The following is a 15,677-nucleotide window of genomic DNA, read 5'->3' as shown; positions in this document are numbered from 1 at the left end:
GAAGAGAAAGGAGAAGTGCTAGAAAAAACCTGAGACACAAGGAGGAACATAAAAAGCAAATACAACAGCGAGAGAGTATGTGTGTGTGTGTGTGTGTGTGTGTGTGTGTGTGTGCGCGCGCGCGTGCATGTGTATATGTGTGGCTGAGAGACATAAAGAGAGTGGGAGAAATAGAGTAAGAGGGCAGGTTAGGTGGTTGTCCTACTGGGCTGTTTGGTGAGACTGGAATGCTGTCGTCTGGTTGTCATTAACACTCTGCCTAGTAACCATTCTCAACGGGTCATGGGAGAACTGTCTAAACACTCTCACACACACACACACACACACACACACACACACACACACACACACACACGCATACACAAACACACAAACACAGAGTCTTTAAAAAACAAACAAATATCATTTCATGAATAGGGTCCACTTAAAGCTGGAACCCGTAACTTTACACTTCATTGGTGGGGTATTTTTTCAAACTTCAACCAAAAACAATTGGGACATTTAAGCAAATTTACCTTAATAATGATACAGAAACTGTATACCTGTATATTACTGCAACCTAAATTGTGATTATACTGATTTATTACATAAATATTACATTTATACTCCAGTGATTTAGCATCACACTTTCTTTAACTTGGTTGACTCACAACTAAGTATAAAAATAAAAAATATCAGCCACAATTGACACAAAATTAATATGTCAAGCTCCTAAACCAGTGGATCCAACATTTCCCATAATGCAATGTTACAGTATCTTTCTAAAGACAAAATTTTAATTCTCAAGCTCAGTTTGAGATAACCCTGGTGACTATGATGGCCTGATGGCTATGACATCAGAGTCAGACAGACAGAGACAACAGTTTTCACAGTTATTAAGTCTGTGACAAGAAACAAATATTCATTCAATATTCATCTGTAAAATCAGCGGCGTGCCCCTTTAGAAAATATCAGGACTTCTGGAATAAACTGTGTTCTGATTAGTTGTTTGAACTTCTGTTGGCCGTCATTGGTTGTGGGAGCAATTCTCCATTTAATAACGTGGACCTCAGACAATTTATCTATTAACTGAAAATGGCAAAATGAGTACATCTAGCCTGGAAAAGAGATTCAGATTGAGAGATGGCTGATCAAGAAAAAGAAAAATTGGCAACTACTTTGATAATCGATAAACTGTTTGTCATTTCTCAAGCTTCCGAACATTACCAAGTTTCAACTCCTCAGCAGTCAGGATTTGCTGCTTTTCTTTGTCTTATGTGACGGTAAATTGGGTTTTAGATGGTTGGTTGGACAAAACAAACAATATCTTGGCCTGTCTGATTATTCTCTGAAAATTCATAGACCAAATGATTAATTGATGATTGTGGTACATTGATCGACAACAATCATTATCAGTTGATGCAGCCCGAAAATTGGGTTTATTGTCTAGCTCTTTGGCAGATTGCCCAAAAGGAAATGTGGCTGACAACATCTCACGTTGTGGTGTGTGATGTTAACACCCAAGTAGTTTTTGCTCAGGTAATTAAAGCACACGCTGAAGACGCATCAGATGACAGATTTTCCAGTCCAACAATAACTTTGCAGTAGCATACTTAAAAAAAACACTTCCTATGTGACATTGATGGTTTGTTATATTATAAGCATCAATGATTAGTAACACTCAAATGTGCAACTGATGACTTCAACCCAACTTTAACATGTGAAAAAAACTAAGTGATGGCTATTTTTTCATAAAGCACAAAACAAAGAGACACCACTAACTCGTTTCACTGGGGAGAAGTGGCTCATAAGACTCTGTTTAGGGATTATTAAAAAAAAAACAGCTTGAAGTGATTAAAATCAGACAGAGTATAGCAGCGCCGCAGTTTGCAGCCCGATACTCATCCTGTGAGAATGGCACTTTGCTCATTATCACCTTCAACAAACCACCGTCTAATTTCACACTCCTGGACCTCGCCGAGCACAGAGGCCATGTGCACATATTGGGTGCAGTCTTGCACACATGTACCTGCAACTGCTGCGTTCACACCTACAGGCTGTTTTCAAAAAGTGAACAAAAGGGACACACCCAAATGATTTCAATCTCAGGGAATCAGTCAAACACACATACACACACACAAACACACACACTGATGCCCCCTCTAAGCCTAAGATCTGCCCATCAGATAAAGTGGATCCTTTGACATGGTCCAACATGCGAGAGGAAGCCAGCTGGATCGCCTCCAGATATGAGAAAACCCTCTTTGTGACCAGTCGCGGTCCTTCACAAAAACAAACGTCAACATGACCAGCCAGACATACATATCCAATTTCCCTTGGCTTAACGTTTACAGCATATTAATCCCACATTTGATCCTGCACTGAGAAACCTTGAGTAAGCCAAATACACAATAAGCCCTGCAAGAGGACGTGTCGGCAATATTTACTCACCAAGGCCTAAATAGAAAGCAGAAGAAAAAAAAACCACGAGAGGAAGAGGTTATGGACCAAGAAGAAAGGCCTTCGAGGCAAAATAGAAAAGCGTCGCTGTTCTTTCAGCCATCAGCTACATGTGCACATCTGCAATGCCACAGAGACTCAAGCTGACATTTGAGCAATGCTACAGCTTTGTAGAGCCCTCTGTTTGGGGATAGCTTATTAGTATTTAGGTCTCATTTCATAAGGTTTGTTTGGAGGGAGCGCTTGTAATTCAAGTAGCAATTGGATGAAGGTCTGAGTAGTGTTGAAAGAAGTACCCAGATCCTATACTTACAACAGAGTACCAATAAAATAATGTCTGTATGTGTAATGTATATTTGTTAAACAACACACTTTATATTTAAAGTGCAGGAAAAAAAAACAAAGCAAATTTTTTTCAGATTGAATCTTGTAATTTCCCTCTCCTTGGGTTAAAACTTTTTAATGAAATATGAGTATTTTTGTGCTTAGCACAGACTTAACTAATCAATGGTTTAATTAGCCTACTAACCCTTCAGCCTACAGGCTGCCAGTTGAATAGGTCTGCTCTATAAGCTTCTCATGTAATTTTTCATGTGACATTTGAATCTTATTCATAACTCAAAACTGTAGCTGTCAGATAAATATAATGGTGAAAAAAGTAGAAAATATAAAAGAGTATAAAATGTACTCAAGTAAAGTATAAATACCTCACTTGAGTGAATGATTTTGGACCGAAGAGACCATAACAATGTTGTTAGTTGACCAAATATCATCGACCCAGAATAAATTCAGAATTTGAGATAAACAACAAGTGACAAGTGAAGTGTGACTCACGATGTCTTGGGATGTATTGCTCCAGTCCTCTCGCAGTCATAGATGATGAAGCTTCCTGATACCACAGATGTGCCATTCACCTTTATCGCCACAGAAACAGTCAGATGATCTGGAGAAACAAAGGCATGTAAACAGAGCCGCATGTGTCAAGCATTCGAGATGGTATCGATGTCATAACTTGACAGCGATACGTCCTCATGCTCCACTGACTTTGCTGCATTTTGAAGGCTGAAACGGGAAATTACATTTGTTCTAATACAGCTCAACATCTTGTAAATAAAAAAAAATAAAAAATCACATTCTGTAACTGTACTTGTATTGTGTAGGGAGATAAGGTGGGCACACTGCCAAATGGATGCCTGTGCTCAGTCTCACCTGTTCCGGGGAGGATTGGTTGGTAGTTTTCTCGAGAGAGCAGAGGACAGGTTTGAATCTGAGCGGGACCATAGTCCAGGTGCACTGTGGCAGCTGTAGAAACACCCGGCCCATATTCACACTCCACCCGGGAGCCGTCCAGATCAGGAACACTGCCATTTATCAGAATGCCAACATCCTACGACAGAACCAGATATAGGAGCATAAATATAAATAACTACTCATCTTAATCTTAATTCCCACACACATGTATTCAAATCCAGTAGGATTTACTGTACAGTTAATCATTCCTGGGCAAATAGTAATTACTTCAGATTTGTTCAAGAGTTCAGGCAGAGAAATGGAAGAACTAATGTGCAATGAAGAAACAGATGGCACAGCGCTACATCTATTTCTAAATCTGACTGTGTGACAGATAGACGTATAATGAGAAACATTACACCTCTCTGACATGACTGAATTTCAGTTAAATGATTTCAATGTGAGAAAAAAAAAAAATCAGAGGCGGGTGCGGGGGGCAGGCAAAGAGCGTTAAGCAGAGAGGAAGAGCAAGATGACATATTCAGCAGATACGGGCAGAAGTGGCCAGAAGCATGTGCAAACGTGGCTTAAAAATTTGCCCCATTGTTTGTTAGAATTGATCATTTCCTGGCTACGGTCCTACTTCCTGCCTGCTGCTTCCTGTTTGCAAAGACAACCTTGAGCCGAGCTTCCTGTGGCTCTGAAGGATGCCTGTGAATCGGGCAGCTGGTGGATCTATTACAGCCCAGCCAAACTGACCTACATAACAAGCAAATATCTGCGATTAATGAACCAATTAATGACCTGTCGTCTCTCAGCCTCGTCTAATTATGAGCTGTAATTAAAGGTCAAATACATTCCCAGTGTCAAAACTCTGTGAGCTAATTATCATATTGTTGTTTGGCTTCTGTTTCATGATGTACTGAAGGGAAGAAATCATTGAAAACAACGGTTTGCATGTCACACCCCAAGTATGATGCCGGTCAGAATATAACATCCAGCCAGGATTGATTAAAATCAGATAAGGGGTGTGAAGAAGCACTCAATATTCAACAGTTTCTCTGTGTCCTAAATTCCTACAAGACGTTTTTAAGAGTATAAGACGACAGATTTGGAAGGTAATACTCATCATCAAAGTCAATTTCTACTTTAACATCCATTGAAACATTTTCAGTGCAGCAGGAAACCCTTTGTGTCTTGTTGTTTGTCTGAAAACTGGTAGCTCGGACAAAGTTTCACTTGCCTTTTTTCATTTGCACAATAGAAACTCATGTGAAGAGGAAGAAAATGATTCAGTTTATGATTCAGTTCTTGATAATAGTACATGTTTTCTTACTATAAGTGTGAAGAATTATAAAAATGTGTTTGCCAATGCAAATGAGAGGACAATACAGTATACTATATTACTATATACTAATCTTACTGAACTAGAATATATAGTATAGTAATTTAATATTTTTGTATGACAGAAGTCATTTTGGAAAGCCACTGTGGAAAACTACTGCTAATTAAGACAAAAAAAAGACAAAGAAAATTGTTTTCTTCTTAATTTCACACCAACTCTTCTGAGCCGTCTTGCCACTGTCTCAGATTTCCTGTTTTTTCAGGTGTGAGTAGCTCCTCCATTTTCTTGCATTTTCATTTAGCAACAATGGTGTTCATCAACAGCACCCCAAAAAATCTCACAAATTTGGTATGCATAGTGACATTTTGCACATACTTTTATCACTTTTTCAGACATTCTCAAAACCCAAATCGAATAACTATGTGGAATTGATCTGGGATACAGCAACAGACACTGTGCATCAACAAACCATTTGAAGCCAGTGGTTACACAGCTACATTTGGCTGAGAAGGCTCTGCTCTTTGAGCACTCACAGAATCTGCGCACAAACAATTCTGCTGAGAGCATCAACACCCCCATAATAATCACACAAACAGGTGTTAGTGCTAATGCACTAATTGCACACTAAGGATGACATACTAATCTGGCATGCTAATGCTTAACTAAGTTAAGGTGGCGGTTTATTGAGGTTTTGTATTAATTTAGTTCATTTTACTGTTGCTATTGACTGAGGGACATTATGAGAATTATTGGTGAAGGGGTCTGAATGTTACAATTAATTTGACTTAAATAAATAAATAAAAAACAAGGTGTCTGACTGTCTCCCACAATTAATCAAGGTAGGCAGTGATGTGAAAAGTACCCATAAGTCCTATAAGTAAAAGTAAATATATAATTTTAAAATATTATTTTGGTATAACTGAAAGTCACCCATATGAATAGAAAAATAAGCACATACTGTAAAGAGTCTAACAGCAGAGTGATAACAACAGTGTGTTTAATAATAGTGAGCGGTATCAAGTTATGAAGGTGGTCATGAGACACCCTGTTTCATCAGCTTTAAATACACTGACCCCATTACAAACATAACTCGATGGAGAACAACACTTGTAACATAAATGATGGGAGACATTAAAATGGAGGGAGTTGATATTACCTTGATGTCTGCAGAGATGCTGATCTCTGGGGGTGTCAGGGTCATGGACGGACACTGCTGGGGGCCTTCACCCATGCTAATCCAGGACCGTGCCAACAGCCCCTGGGCACACTCCTTCTGGAGGGTACATCTGGACAGAGTGACAGACAGCAATCATAATTATCATATCACATTTAGATTAGAGGATGGCACAAAGAGACAGGGATATTTGATTTTCTGTACTGAATATGTCATGGAAAATTAGGCGTAACATTTTGGGATAAGATCTTCTATCAGGATACGACTATCTCATATATAGTAATTGCTTTTCAAGGCTTCAGCTGAGAGTCAGTCAGTCATTGGATTACCACACTGGTGTGCTAACGCAAAGCTTTAAGGTCAGCATTTTATCCTTTGTGGGGAGAAGAAAAACTTTTGTGTTTTCCATTTCATTCCAGGACTTGACAAATTCTCACCGCTGGGGTTCATGGTCCGCTTCCCACAGATTTATGAGGTCCTCTAGTCTCCTAAAGCCACATTCAGTCCTTGGCTGTCAGTTTGTCTGGCTCAACAAGAGACTACTTGACTCTAGGTCACACATATTTCTATGGCAACCCATCCTGCAGGCACTCAGATCAGGGGCCAGTTACCCATAGTTGAATAAAAAACACTACTGATTCTTAATCTGCGCGGACCAACGGTGCATCCATGAACGTGTGTGTTTGTGTGGACATGCATAGAGCATACAGTGTGCATGAGCCCATCTGTGAGTATAATGAATGTCTAGGACAGAAGAATTGTAAGAGGGCATTCAACATGCAAGGTGGCCTCACACACTCTGACTTCTGCTTCACTAATGAACTTCACTGGCCGTTGGCACAGAGCTCAGTTCATCTGCAGTGCACGCTGAAAAGGACAAAGTGACCTCACAGTAACGAGAAACCAAATGGGCCCCATTTAGCAGCGTCCTAACATGCCACATAATGAGTTTGGCTCATCCCACTTCCCTCTCACGCTTCTATCGTTGTTTGAAAATAAAGTGTGTGTCTGTGTGTCCACACGGTTGTACGTGTGAGCGTCCGGAAAGTGAATGTCCAGATTTTCAGTCCCATTGGCACTAAGGGGACTGAGAGGGGGCCGTGAGGTCAGCTGCTAGACTAAAAATAGACGTGAGCCACACAAAAATCCCCTAGACACAAACAAACCTCATAAACTCTGAACACAGCTCAGCAAACTCAACAGTCACACTAAAGTGGATTTACAGGTAATACACTGGACTTTCTTGCTATTGATTGAACTTTATTTTTAAAGTTTCTTTCTTGTTCTTTTTTTTTCACTGCTGGCATATAGATTCCCAAACAATCCTTTTAAAAAAAAATAAAAAATGAAAATGTTGCACTTTCGTTATCCCAGAGGATGAATGCTGATAACTTTTACAATCTCTTAACATCTTACACCACCATCAGTTAAAAAATAGTGTAATTTGTTCCCCCAGCCTCAGGTGGTGAACATGATAACCTGCAGTGAAGTGTGTTGCAGTGTGAGCCCCAAAGCCACATGTTTTTATTTTGACGGACAAACATTAATTACCTGCCAAACATCAGCGTGTAAGCAGTCATTGTGAGAAAGCTAGCATGCTGATGTTAACATTTAGCTGTGCCTGAGTACAACTTCACCGAGCTGCGGAGGTGGCTGACGGCTCTTTACTCTTGCTCCATTTTTTGTTCATTTAACAAAAACACGCCAAACTTTTCGTACATGAGTTTTGCTGAAATACAATAATATAAAATTAGCAAAGTCATGACTTTACTCGGCTCGATGCTAACTTCCGGGACTGTTTTTGACACGCGATGCTACAGACAATTCATACGCAGAAATTACGTGGGGGGGGGCACGGCGTAAAACAGAGAGTTGCCCCCCTAAATAGCCTATATCTTTGTAAACATATAAATAAAAATAAAACGATAGTGTGCATTGAAAACATGTGTGCTAACTGTAGACGCGATACAATGTGATTTTAAGTTTTAATAGATTACGTACTACCCCTGTTACATACCTCACAGTGGTTTGATCCAGATATACTCGCGTTTGAACCGCGAATGTACGAATGGTGCGTTCCATTGCAAGTCCTAAATCGGAATTTCCGATTCCGAACTAAAAGTGCATCCAGAGCATTTGCTCGGAAAAACATGGAATGAATGTTTGAATTGAGAGTCACAAGCAACTACAGCAGCTGATTTAACAGTTAAGGGCACTTAAATAAAAAAAAAAGACAGGAGGAGTAGGTTGTCCCCTTGCTGCTTACATGTTTACTGACTTATTGCCCTCACCCTGCTCGAACCGTCCATGTTTATATTGCATCTTGCACACGCTATCTTAAATTTCTGAGGATGTGCACAACCAACACTCCAACTGAGGCAGGATACACGATCCAGCCCTCATGCGTACACAAACACGTTGTTAAAAGCAAGTATAACCTTAGCACTGGATATACTACAACTCAGCAGTAGTCGCACCTCTAATTCTGTGACATCACACTATATTACCATGTCATATATTTGCATAATTTATGCTAAGGGGCCTGTTTGGCACATAAAATTGATTTAGCACAGCTGCTCTTATGTTAGCGATGCTGAGTCAGGCATGTGTGAACCGACCAATCAGAGCAAATTGTGTATTCAGGAGGCGGGGCCTTAAAGAGACAGGAGCTAAAACAGCGTTTCAGACAGAGGGGGGAATACACTGGACAGTATGAGAAAACAGATGTTTTTTGAGCACTAAAGCATGCAAACCTATTTCAGTATTACCCCAAAATAAAAGTATGAACCTGAAAATCAGCATAATATGTCTCCTTTAAAACAAAACACATTTTTTGCTTTTTAATTTACCTTCAATTATCAAGTATTTAATAGTAGTCATCAGTGTGTTGGGGTTTTTTTTATAAATGTAATACAACAGTACTTTTGGCAGCACCTTAGGAATTGCTCAAGAAATGTTCCTGTTTATGGCCACCCGCAACAGTGAAATGAAATATCCGCCGTTGCCCAGATTATAATGAAAAACATTTGTGGCGACTACCCTTGGATGTTGAAATCATAATTGTTCAATGCAACGTCCTCTTGGGTTACAATGGGTCAAAAGTGCCCTCCTTGTTTCCCATCTAGAAGTATATATTTAGATTGCCAAGTAAACTCCAGATTTTATCTTAAAGTGCTGAATACCTCATAGATGACACTTGGTATAAACTGAAGCTGGCATCCCGGAAACTTTTATCATCTGACAATCTCAAAAGAAAAAGACATTCAGTCTCAGATGAACATCAACAAAGAGCAAGTGATTGCTAGTAAGACTGGCTATCAAACTGAAGTCACTCACATCATGATATATTTTCCTTTCTCTATTCTTTTTTAAAATGCATTCATGACATCCCTGCCAAATCAAAGAACAATCTGATCAAGTGCAGCAGCGAGGAGAAATAAATTCAAAGCACTTCTCTTTTCGCTGAAAGGCTAATATACATACAATAAACATATATAAGACACACACACCCCTACACACACACACACACACTCCATTTACTCAGCACCTGCCTCACGACAGCGTGCTGACTTTAAAAGCTTTTCAAACAGCTCCTAAAAATAAACAGCCAACATACCTTGTGGAGCTAAAATATGACCTGAGAAAACTGGCTGCCTCCTAAGTCTCAGATAAGGTGGGAAACAAGTGAGACTGTTAAACAGCAGGAGAACACATGAGTTTCTAACGGCAAACACAGACATAGAAACACACAGACACACAAAGTCAGCGTGAGGCACGCACATACAGATAAGCCTGATAATTTGTGAATAGCAAAAGATGGCACATGACGCATAATTTGATTCAAACAAAGATATTTAAGTGCTTTCTTGTGACATGTGGCAGATTAAACCAGCGCCAGCATGAAAAGAGTGATCAAGGACTAAGCTTTATCTCTGGCGGGGAAAAACTAGCTCTCTCTTTCTCCAACAATGCTGACTCCAACGAGTGAACAGACATGTTTTCATGCTCGCTTTCCATGCAGACGTGCTGAGAGACGTCAGAGCCATGCATAAAATCAAACAGACGCCCACAAACACAGTGGTGGCTTCACAGATTGTAAGATAGTCCTCTAGTGGTCCTCCTCTCCCCCCCCCCCTACTCAGTGTGTGTAGTTGTGTCAGACAGTGAGGTGATGGAGGCGACCATCCACCCCCACACTTCAACCCCCTGATCCCCCGGGCTCCGAGGCCACAGCGCCTGCCCAGCGGCTGGCATGACTGGCCAAACAGTGCATCAAACACACACACACACACACACACACACACACGCATGACATCAGCTCCCTGGCCTCCGAGAGCCAGACAGCGACACACTCACACACACACACACACATGCTGACACTTACACACAGGCTTACACACTTTGACATTTCCTTGTCAAAAGAACCAGTGTGCACTCTCCCTCCCACCACCATCATCACAATCAACGCTCCTTTGTAGAAGGATAGAGAGGAGGACAAGGGCACTGGGGGAGGAGGAGACGAGGAGACGAGGAAGAGTAAGACAGAGAGGAAGGTTGAGAGAGGGATGTCTAAATTCTCAAAGCTACTAGAAAAGAGAAGGGGCAAGGAAGGGAAAAAAAAGGAAGCCGAAGACAGAGAGAGAATCACGAGGGTAAAAAAAAATGCAGTGAAGCGAGAAAGGGACTGGGATAAAGAGACGACAGATAGATAAATAAGTAGAGGAGACAGGGAGATGACAGGGAGACAGTCTGACCACACACACACACACACACAATCAGACACACAAACACACAACTCTCATCAGTTCCACTCTTCCAGCTCTGAATGGCCCCTGGCAATGCCAGAGCCTCCAGAGCTGCAGCACAGCTCATCACAAAATTCACTATCTTGTCTGATCTGCCTTAATCACCAAGCAACCAACCGACTCACACACACATGCATACAAATACAAACAAACACAGCTCAACACCACACATATTCTCCCCGAGAAGCAAATGAACGCAGAGCCAGAGAGCCGGTCCTGACAGAGCCACATTAATCACAGGGTACACCCGCTCGCTTACAGCAACACTTCAGCCAAGTCACTCCTCGCCGGCCGCTCCGAGCCTGTCATCCCCTCCCAAAACTACCAACGAACCAGGGGACCGCTCTGAACAATGATGTTGCTCCCAAGTCTGAGGCCTAATGAAAAGCAAATCAATTCTGCTCGATCCAAAAACAGCCCTCGAGCCCAAAAACTCACTCTGTTACTGCCAAGACTCATTCATCCGGGCGACATTTTGAAATCGAGAGAGAAGATGATGAAAGCCAGCAAACAAGTCTCAGTGGTTTTATGGATTAAGACCTTAAAAGCATCAAAACTACAAGCTCAAACTATTTTATCATGACATCAGTCTGATCTTTTATTGCCCTTAAACTGAGCATAAACTTAAATCAGTCACTCATCTAAACAGTTGCAGCTGGATCTCTGCTTAAATAAAGGCAGGAGGGACAGAAGATCTTTCTCTTACGCTGGTGCGTGAATACACAGCATGACAATTTGATTGAATTATATGTTTTATTGGCAGCAGAAGTGAACAAGGGATAATTAACTTGATAGATGGGGAACTGATAGACAGAGAGACAAAAGCAAACTGTGTGCGTTTCTTACCGATTCTCCAGAGTACACCAGCCACAGTGGGCGTCGCCCGCTCCCAAACAGTCGCTGCAGCTCCTCCACTGGTCACAATCTGCCACTTTCACCCTGAGCATCTGCATATTACAGAATGCACACACACACGCACACACATATATGAACAATATTGTTAGTATGTCAGGTAATAGCAACAGATTTTTTAAGGTTCGTGCAGGCTTTTAACACAGAACTCGTGCTGATGCGTTCAAAAGAGGATGACTCAACAACAGTTTCGATAATCGACCACTCATTTTGTTAAGCAGAAATACCAAACATTCCTTAGTTTATGTCTTAAATGCCGCTTTTCTCTGTTTTGTCTGATTGTTAATTTAATAAGTCGGGGTTTGGGACTGTTAGGCAGACAAAACAAGCTATTTAAAGACACTCACCATTTTCTGACATTTCATACACGTCAGTGTGGGAAACAAATATGTTTCAGTTCTACTTCCTCATTCAAACCTCACATTTATAAGCAGGACAGAAACTAGGGTTGAGTGAGTATGCATATGAAACAAGTCTTCAGCACAGATAATGTACTTTTGTGGTACTCGTGAAGGAAAATCCTACTCGGATAAACCGAGAATTTATCCATTCAAGTTTATAAAAACTAGTCTCTTACTCTTGTATTCAAAAACATTTATCATAAGCTCAATTCTGAGGCTGTTCTGTAATTAGTTTTCTGATAAATAATTTATAGCAACTTCTGATCAACCTATATCAATAGAGAGCCAGAAATAAATTAGCATTTTTGCACTTTCGTTACCCTCGTAGAGGTCGGTGGGTTTTTTGAATGGGTTTTTGGTTAGATGCCTGATATAAGGTCTGTGGTTAAAGAAGAAAAAATAATGTCGAAATTGGCATTTTGTGCGATTTGGCACCCCTCACAGTTTCTGCGTGCAACATCACTGTCGTAAATACAAATCTCAGGTTTGTAACAATTTGTCAGACGTAATGTAATTGGTGCCAACCACAAATGAAACTCATTACAACAATAACAATGTTGTGTGTTGAAAACTTGTATCTAAATATAACCATGTATCTAATGCTGTGATCCTGTAGATACATGGTGCAGAAACAAGTGATAGGGGGGCAGAGTGGCTGAGACAGAGACACCATTCACCTTGTTACAAGACACTGTACCATCAAAAAGATTCTTAAGCTGTTATTTTAAGGTAAAAAAGTCTCCCTCCATTTTCACTCATTCCTGGTACAGATACAGATAACTTAGTTGGTTAAACAGATACAGATAATGATGTACTCACTCATCCCAATTAACATTTAAGAAAAAGGCTTATGGCACACGCCGCTGTTGTTATGAGCAGATAGAAGGACAATCATATATCCAAGTGTTTATCAAAGTGCAGAATTTATCAACAATTATAACTTCCTCTATGAAGACTTAATGCATTTTAAATTGTCCTATATTATCTGTTTATACACCATGTTCCACTTATGGGCACTCACAGAAGCAGTTGTAGCTGATGACTAAAACACAAAAACAATCAGACAATCAGCTGCATTTGCACTGTATGACAGAAGTGCTGGAGGTGCAGCCACATCCTGTCATAAGCACGTCTGTTATGAAAAACATCGGTTTGGAAATGCAGCACCTAAACCTATTGAAGGTCTGTGCACGCGACCACAAATATGCGTGTGTTCAGCTAAACTGAGACGGGGAGGATTCACTGGATGTGGCGTGAGGTTTGATTGTCGCTCGATGCTGACATGAATAAATCAGTGACAGCGGTGAGGAGAATCAACAGACGTCTGGAGGCCAGAGGCAGATTCTTACATGGTGAGAGGTCATGAGATAAAGGTAGTTGCTGTCGTTGGGGTCGAAGGTCATGACGTGGTGGACCGCTTCGCTGGCCGGCAGCTTCAGTGTCCACTGATTGGCCAAGGTCATGTTCGGCAAGAGGGTCAGCTGCGAGGAAGAGATGAGAACAGAGGACACAGGTTGGATCGCAGTTGCAGACAGGTGCAATTAAAATGTTCTCAAGGTTAACTCTACAAGGAAAAGTCAGCTGAGCAATAAGAACGTCTCAAACACGGAGAATCCAGCAGCGCATTTTATGCAAAATTCAAGGCCAGTTTTGCTCAGCAACACCTCGAAAGAAGACGTTTTTTTACCACTTCCACCAACTACACATCATGACCACACGTCTCACTTTGAGGCGACAGCTACCTGCGCTAAGGTGTTTTTCCAAGATAAATATATTCATTTATAGGCAAACTTTAGCTCCTCTGAACCTTCATACACAAGACAGCCACCAAAACTCTCACTTTTTATGAACTGGATGTATGTATTATCTATAAACAATTGTTGCCACAGTAAGTTAATCAAAAAATGTTCCTATCTCTTATTTCCAAATATTTTTTTATGTGTATTTTAGGGGGTCCTTTGTCGAGCAGTGTGCCTAATCTTGTTTAGCTGAGCAGTGATTTATCTACATACTGGCCTTCCTGCAGCTCAAGATAATAAAACGGGTGACATGTTCTCACGTACGCACAAACATACGCACACGCAGGCACACACACACACACCGAGCTGCATAGAAAAACAAACTGTGCTGAGTGAGACTTCCTGTCACGCAGACAGTGAAAGCTCTTATTTCTGAGATTTGTCGGGTCTCCCTTCAATGGAGACATCCTGCCGTCCTGAGGAACTGGCAAACTGACCGGCGTCTGGTGACAAGCACGGGTTGTGCCACTTCTCCATCCGCTTGAACACCCCCTCAAGTATGCACACACACACACACACACACAAACACACAAAAACCTCACCACCCACAGAGACGAGCTGGTTAATGTTAAACCGGAGCAGACAGAAGCTTAGTAAACCATTGGCTTAACCTGTGACGAGCGGCATTATCTCACCCTCCAAATATCACTGTCGTTTTTTATAACACCACCCACCTGTCGACACACACACTAACACACTCTTCTGCTTGGAGATAGTAAGCAGCTGTGCTATGTCTTCACCCCACACCCCAGCGTCTACAAACACATACGCAGAGTGACACAGTGAGGAGCGAGTAAACAGCAGCCCACACACCTGGACAGGGAGCAGAATAGGAGCAGGGAGGAGGAGAAAATGAGGAGAGCTGTGGCACAGTGTGCCACCAGGTCAGGCAACAAAAACACCTGCTGTACTGGCAGGTCGCTCTGACTCTATTCTCTGTCTATCTGCCTGCAGATGAAAGCCCCTATTCAACCAAGGAGTGCTCAGCTGCTGCGCGCTCATTCTCTCTGCGTGTGTGTGTGTGCGAATGTGTGTGTGTACCTGGGTGTAAAGGAGAGAGAATAAAGGCAGACGGAGGTGGGGCAGGAGAGAGAGAACAAGAGAGGGAAGGAGATAAAGTCTGTTTGTTTGCAAAATGAATCAAAGGGCCTTTTATATTTGAGATGGAGTACGAGAGGAACAGAGACAGGAGACAATGAAGCGATGAACTGAGAATTGGAGGGGCGGACTGAGTGAGGGAGCAAAATTGGACAGGAGTGAGCGAGATAAAGGGCGGACACTGCGAGAGGCAGAAAATGGAAGTCAGCTGTAATGGGAGGGGAGAGACTTCATTAAAAAATGCATGTAATTACAAATTACTTCACTGAGGGCTCTCTCAAAGACAGTAAAAGAGGCCTAACTTAATCTCAACCACCGTTCCCCTGTGTTTAGTCGGAGCCAAACTCACAGTCAGAATCACATTACACACGCTAACAGCACCATTAACCTCTGTAACAGCTCTATCCTCAGGGCACACACACACACACACACACAGACACACGCAGACAGACTGCCACACACACGGATACATAC

At 41.5% G+C, this 15,677-nt stretch overlaps 1 protein-coding gene across 1 annotated transcript in view; it reads right to left on the bottom strand.

Moving 5' to 3' along the window:
* Positions 1 to 15,677, bottom strand: part of plxnd1 (plexin D1) — a 70,093-nt gene that overhangs the window by 49,244 nt on the left and 5,172 nt on the right. The window contains exons 3-7 of the mRNA XM_084366778.1: positions 13,656 to 13,787; positions 11,840 to 11,940; positions 6,171 to 6,300; positions 3,649 to 3,826; positions 3,274 to 3,382 (exon numbers count right to left, since the gene is read on the bottom strand). Coding sequence (XP_084222904.1) covers positions 3,274 to 3,382; positions 3,649 to 3,826; positions 6,171 to 6,300; positions 11,840 to 11,940; positions 13,656 to 13,787 — 650 coding nt within the window. The remainder of the gene's footprint in view (positions 1 to 3,273; positions 3,383 to 3,648; positions 3,827 to 6,170; positions 6,301 to 11,839; positions 11,941 to 13,655; positions 13,788 to 15,677) is intronic.

Source organism: Pagrus pagrus, assembly GCF_965226575.1.
Source record: "Pagrus pagrus genome assembly, chromosome: 11".
NCBI classification, from domain to species: domain Eukaryota; kingdom Metazoa; phylum Chordata; class Actinopteri; order Spariformes; family Sparidae; genus Pagrus; species Pagrus pagrus.
The sequence above is the reverse complement of the archived record's forward strand: the minus strand, read 5'-3'. Positions and strand labels throughout refer to the sequence as shown.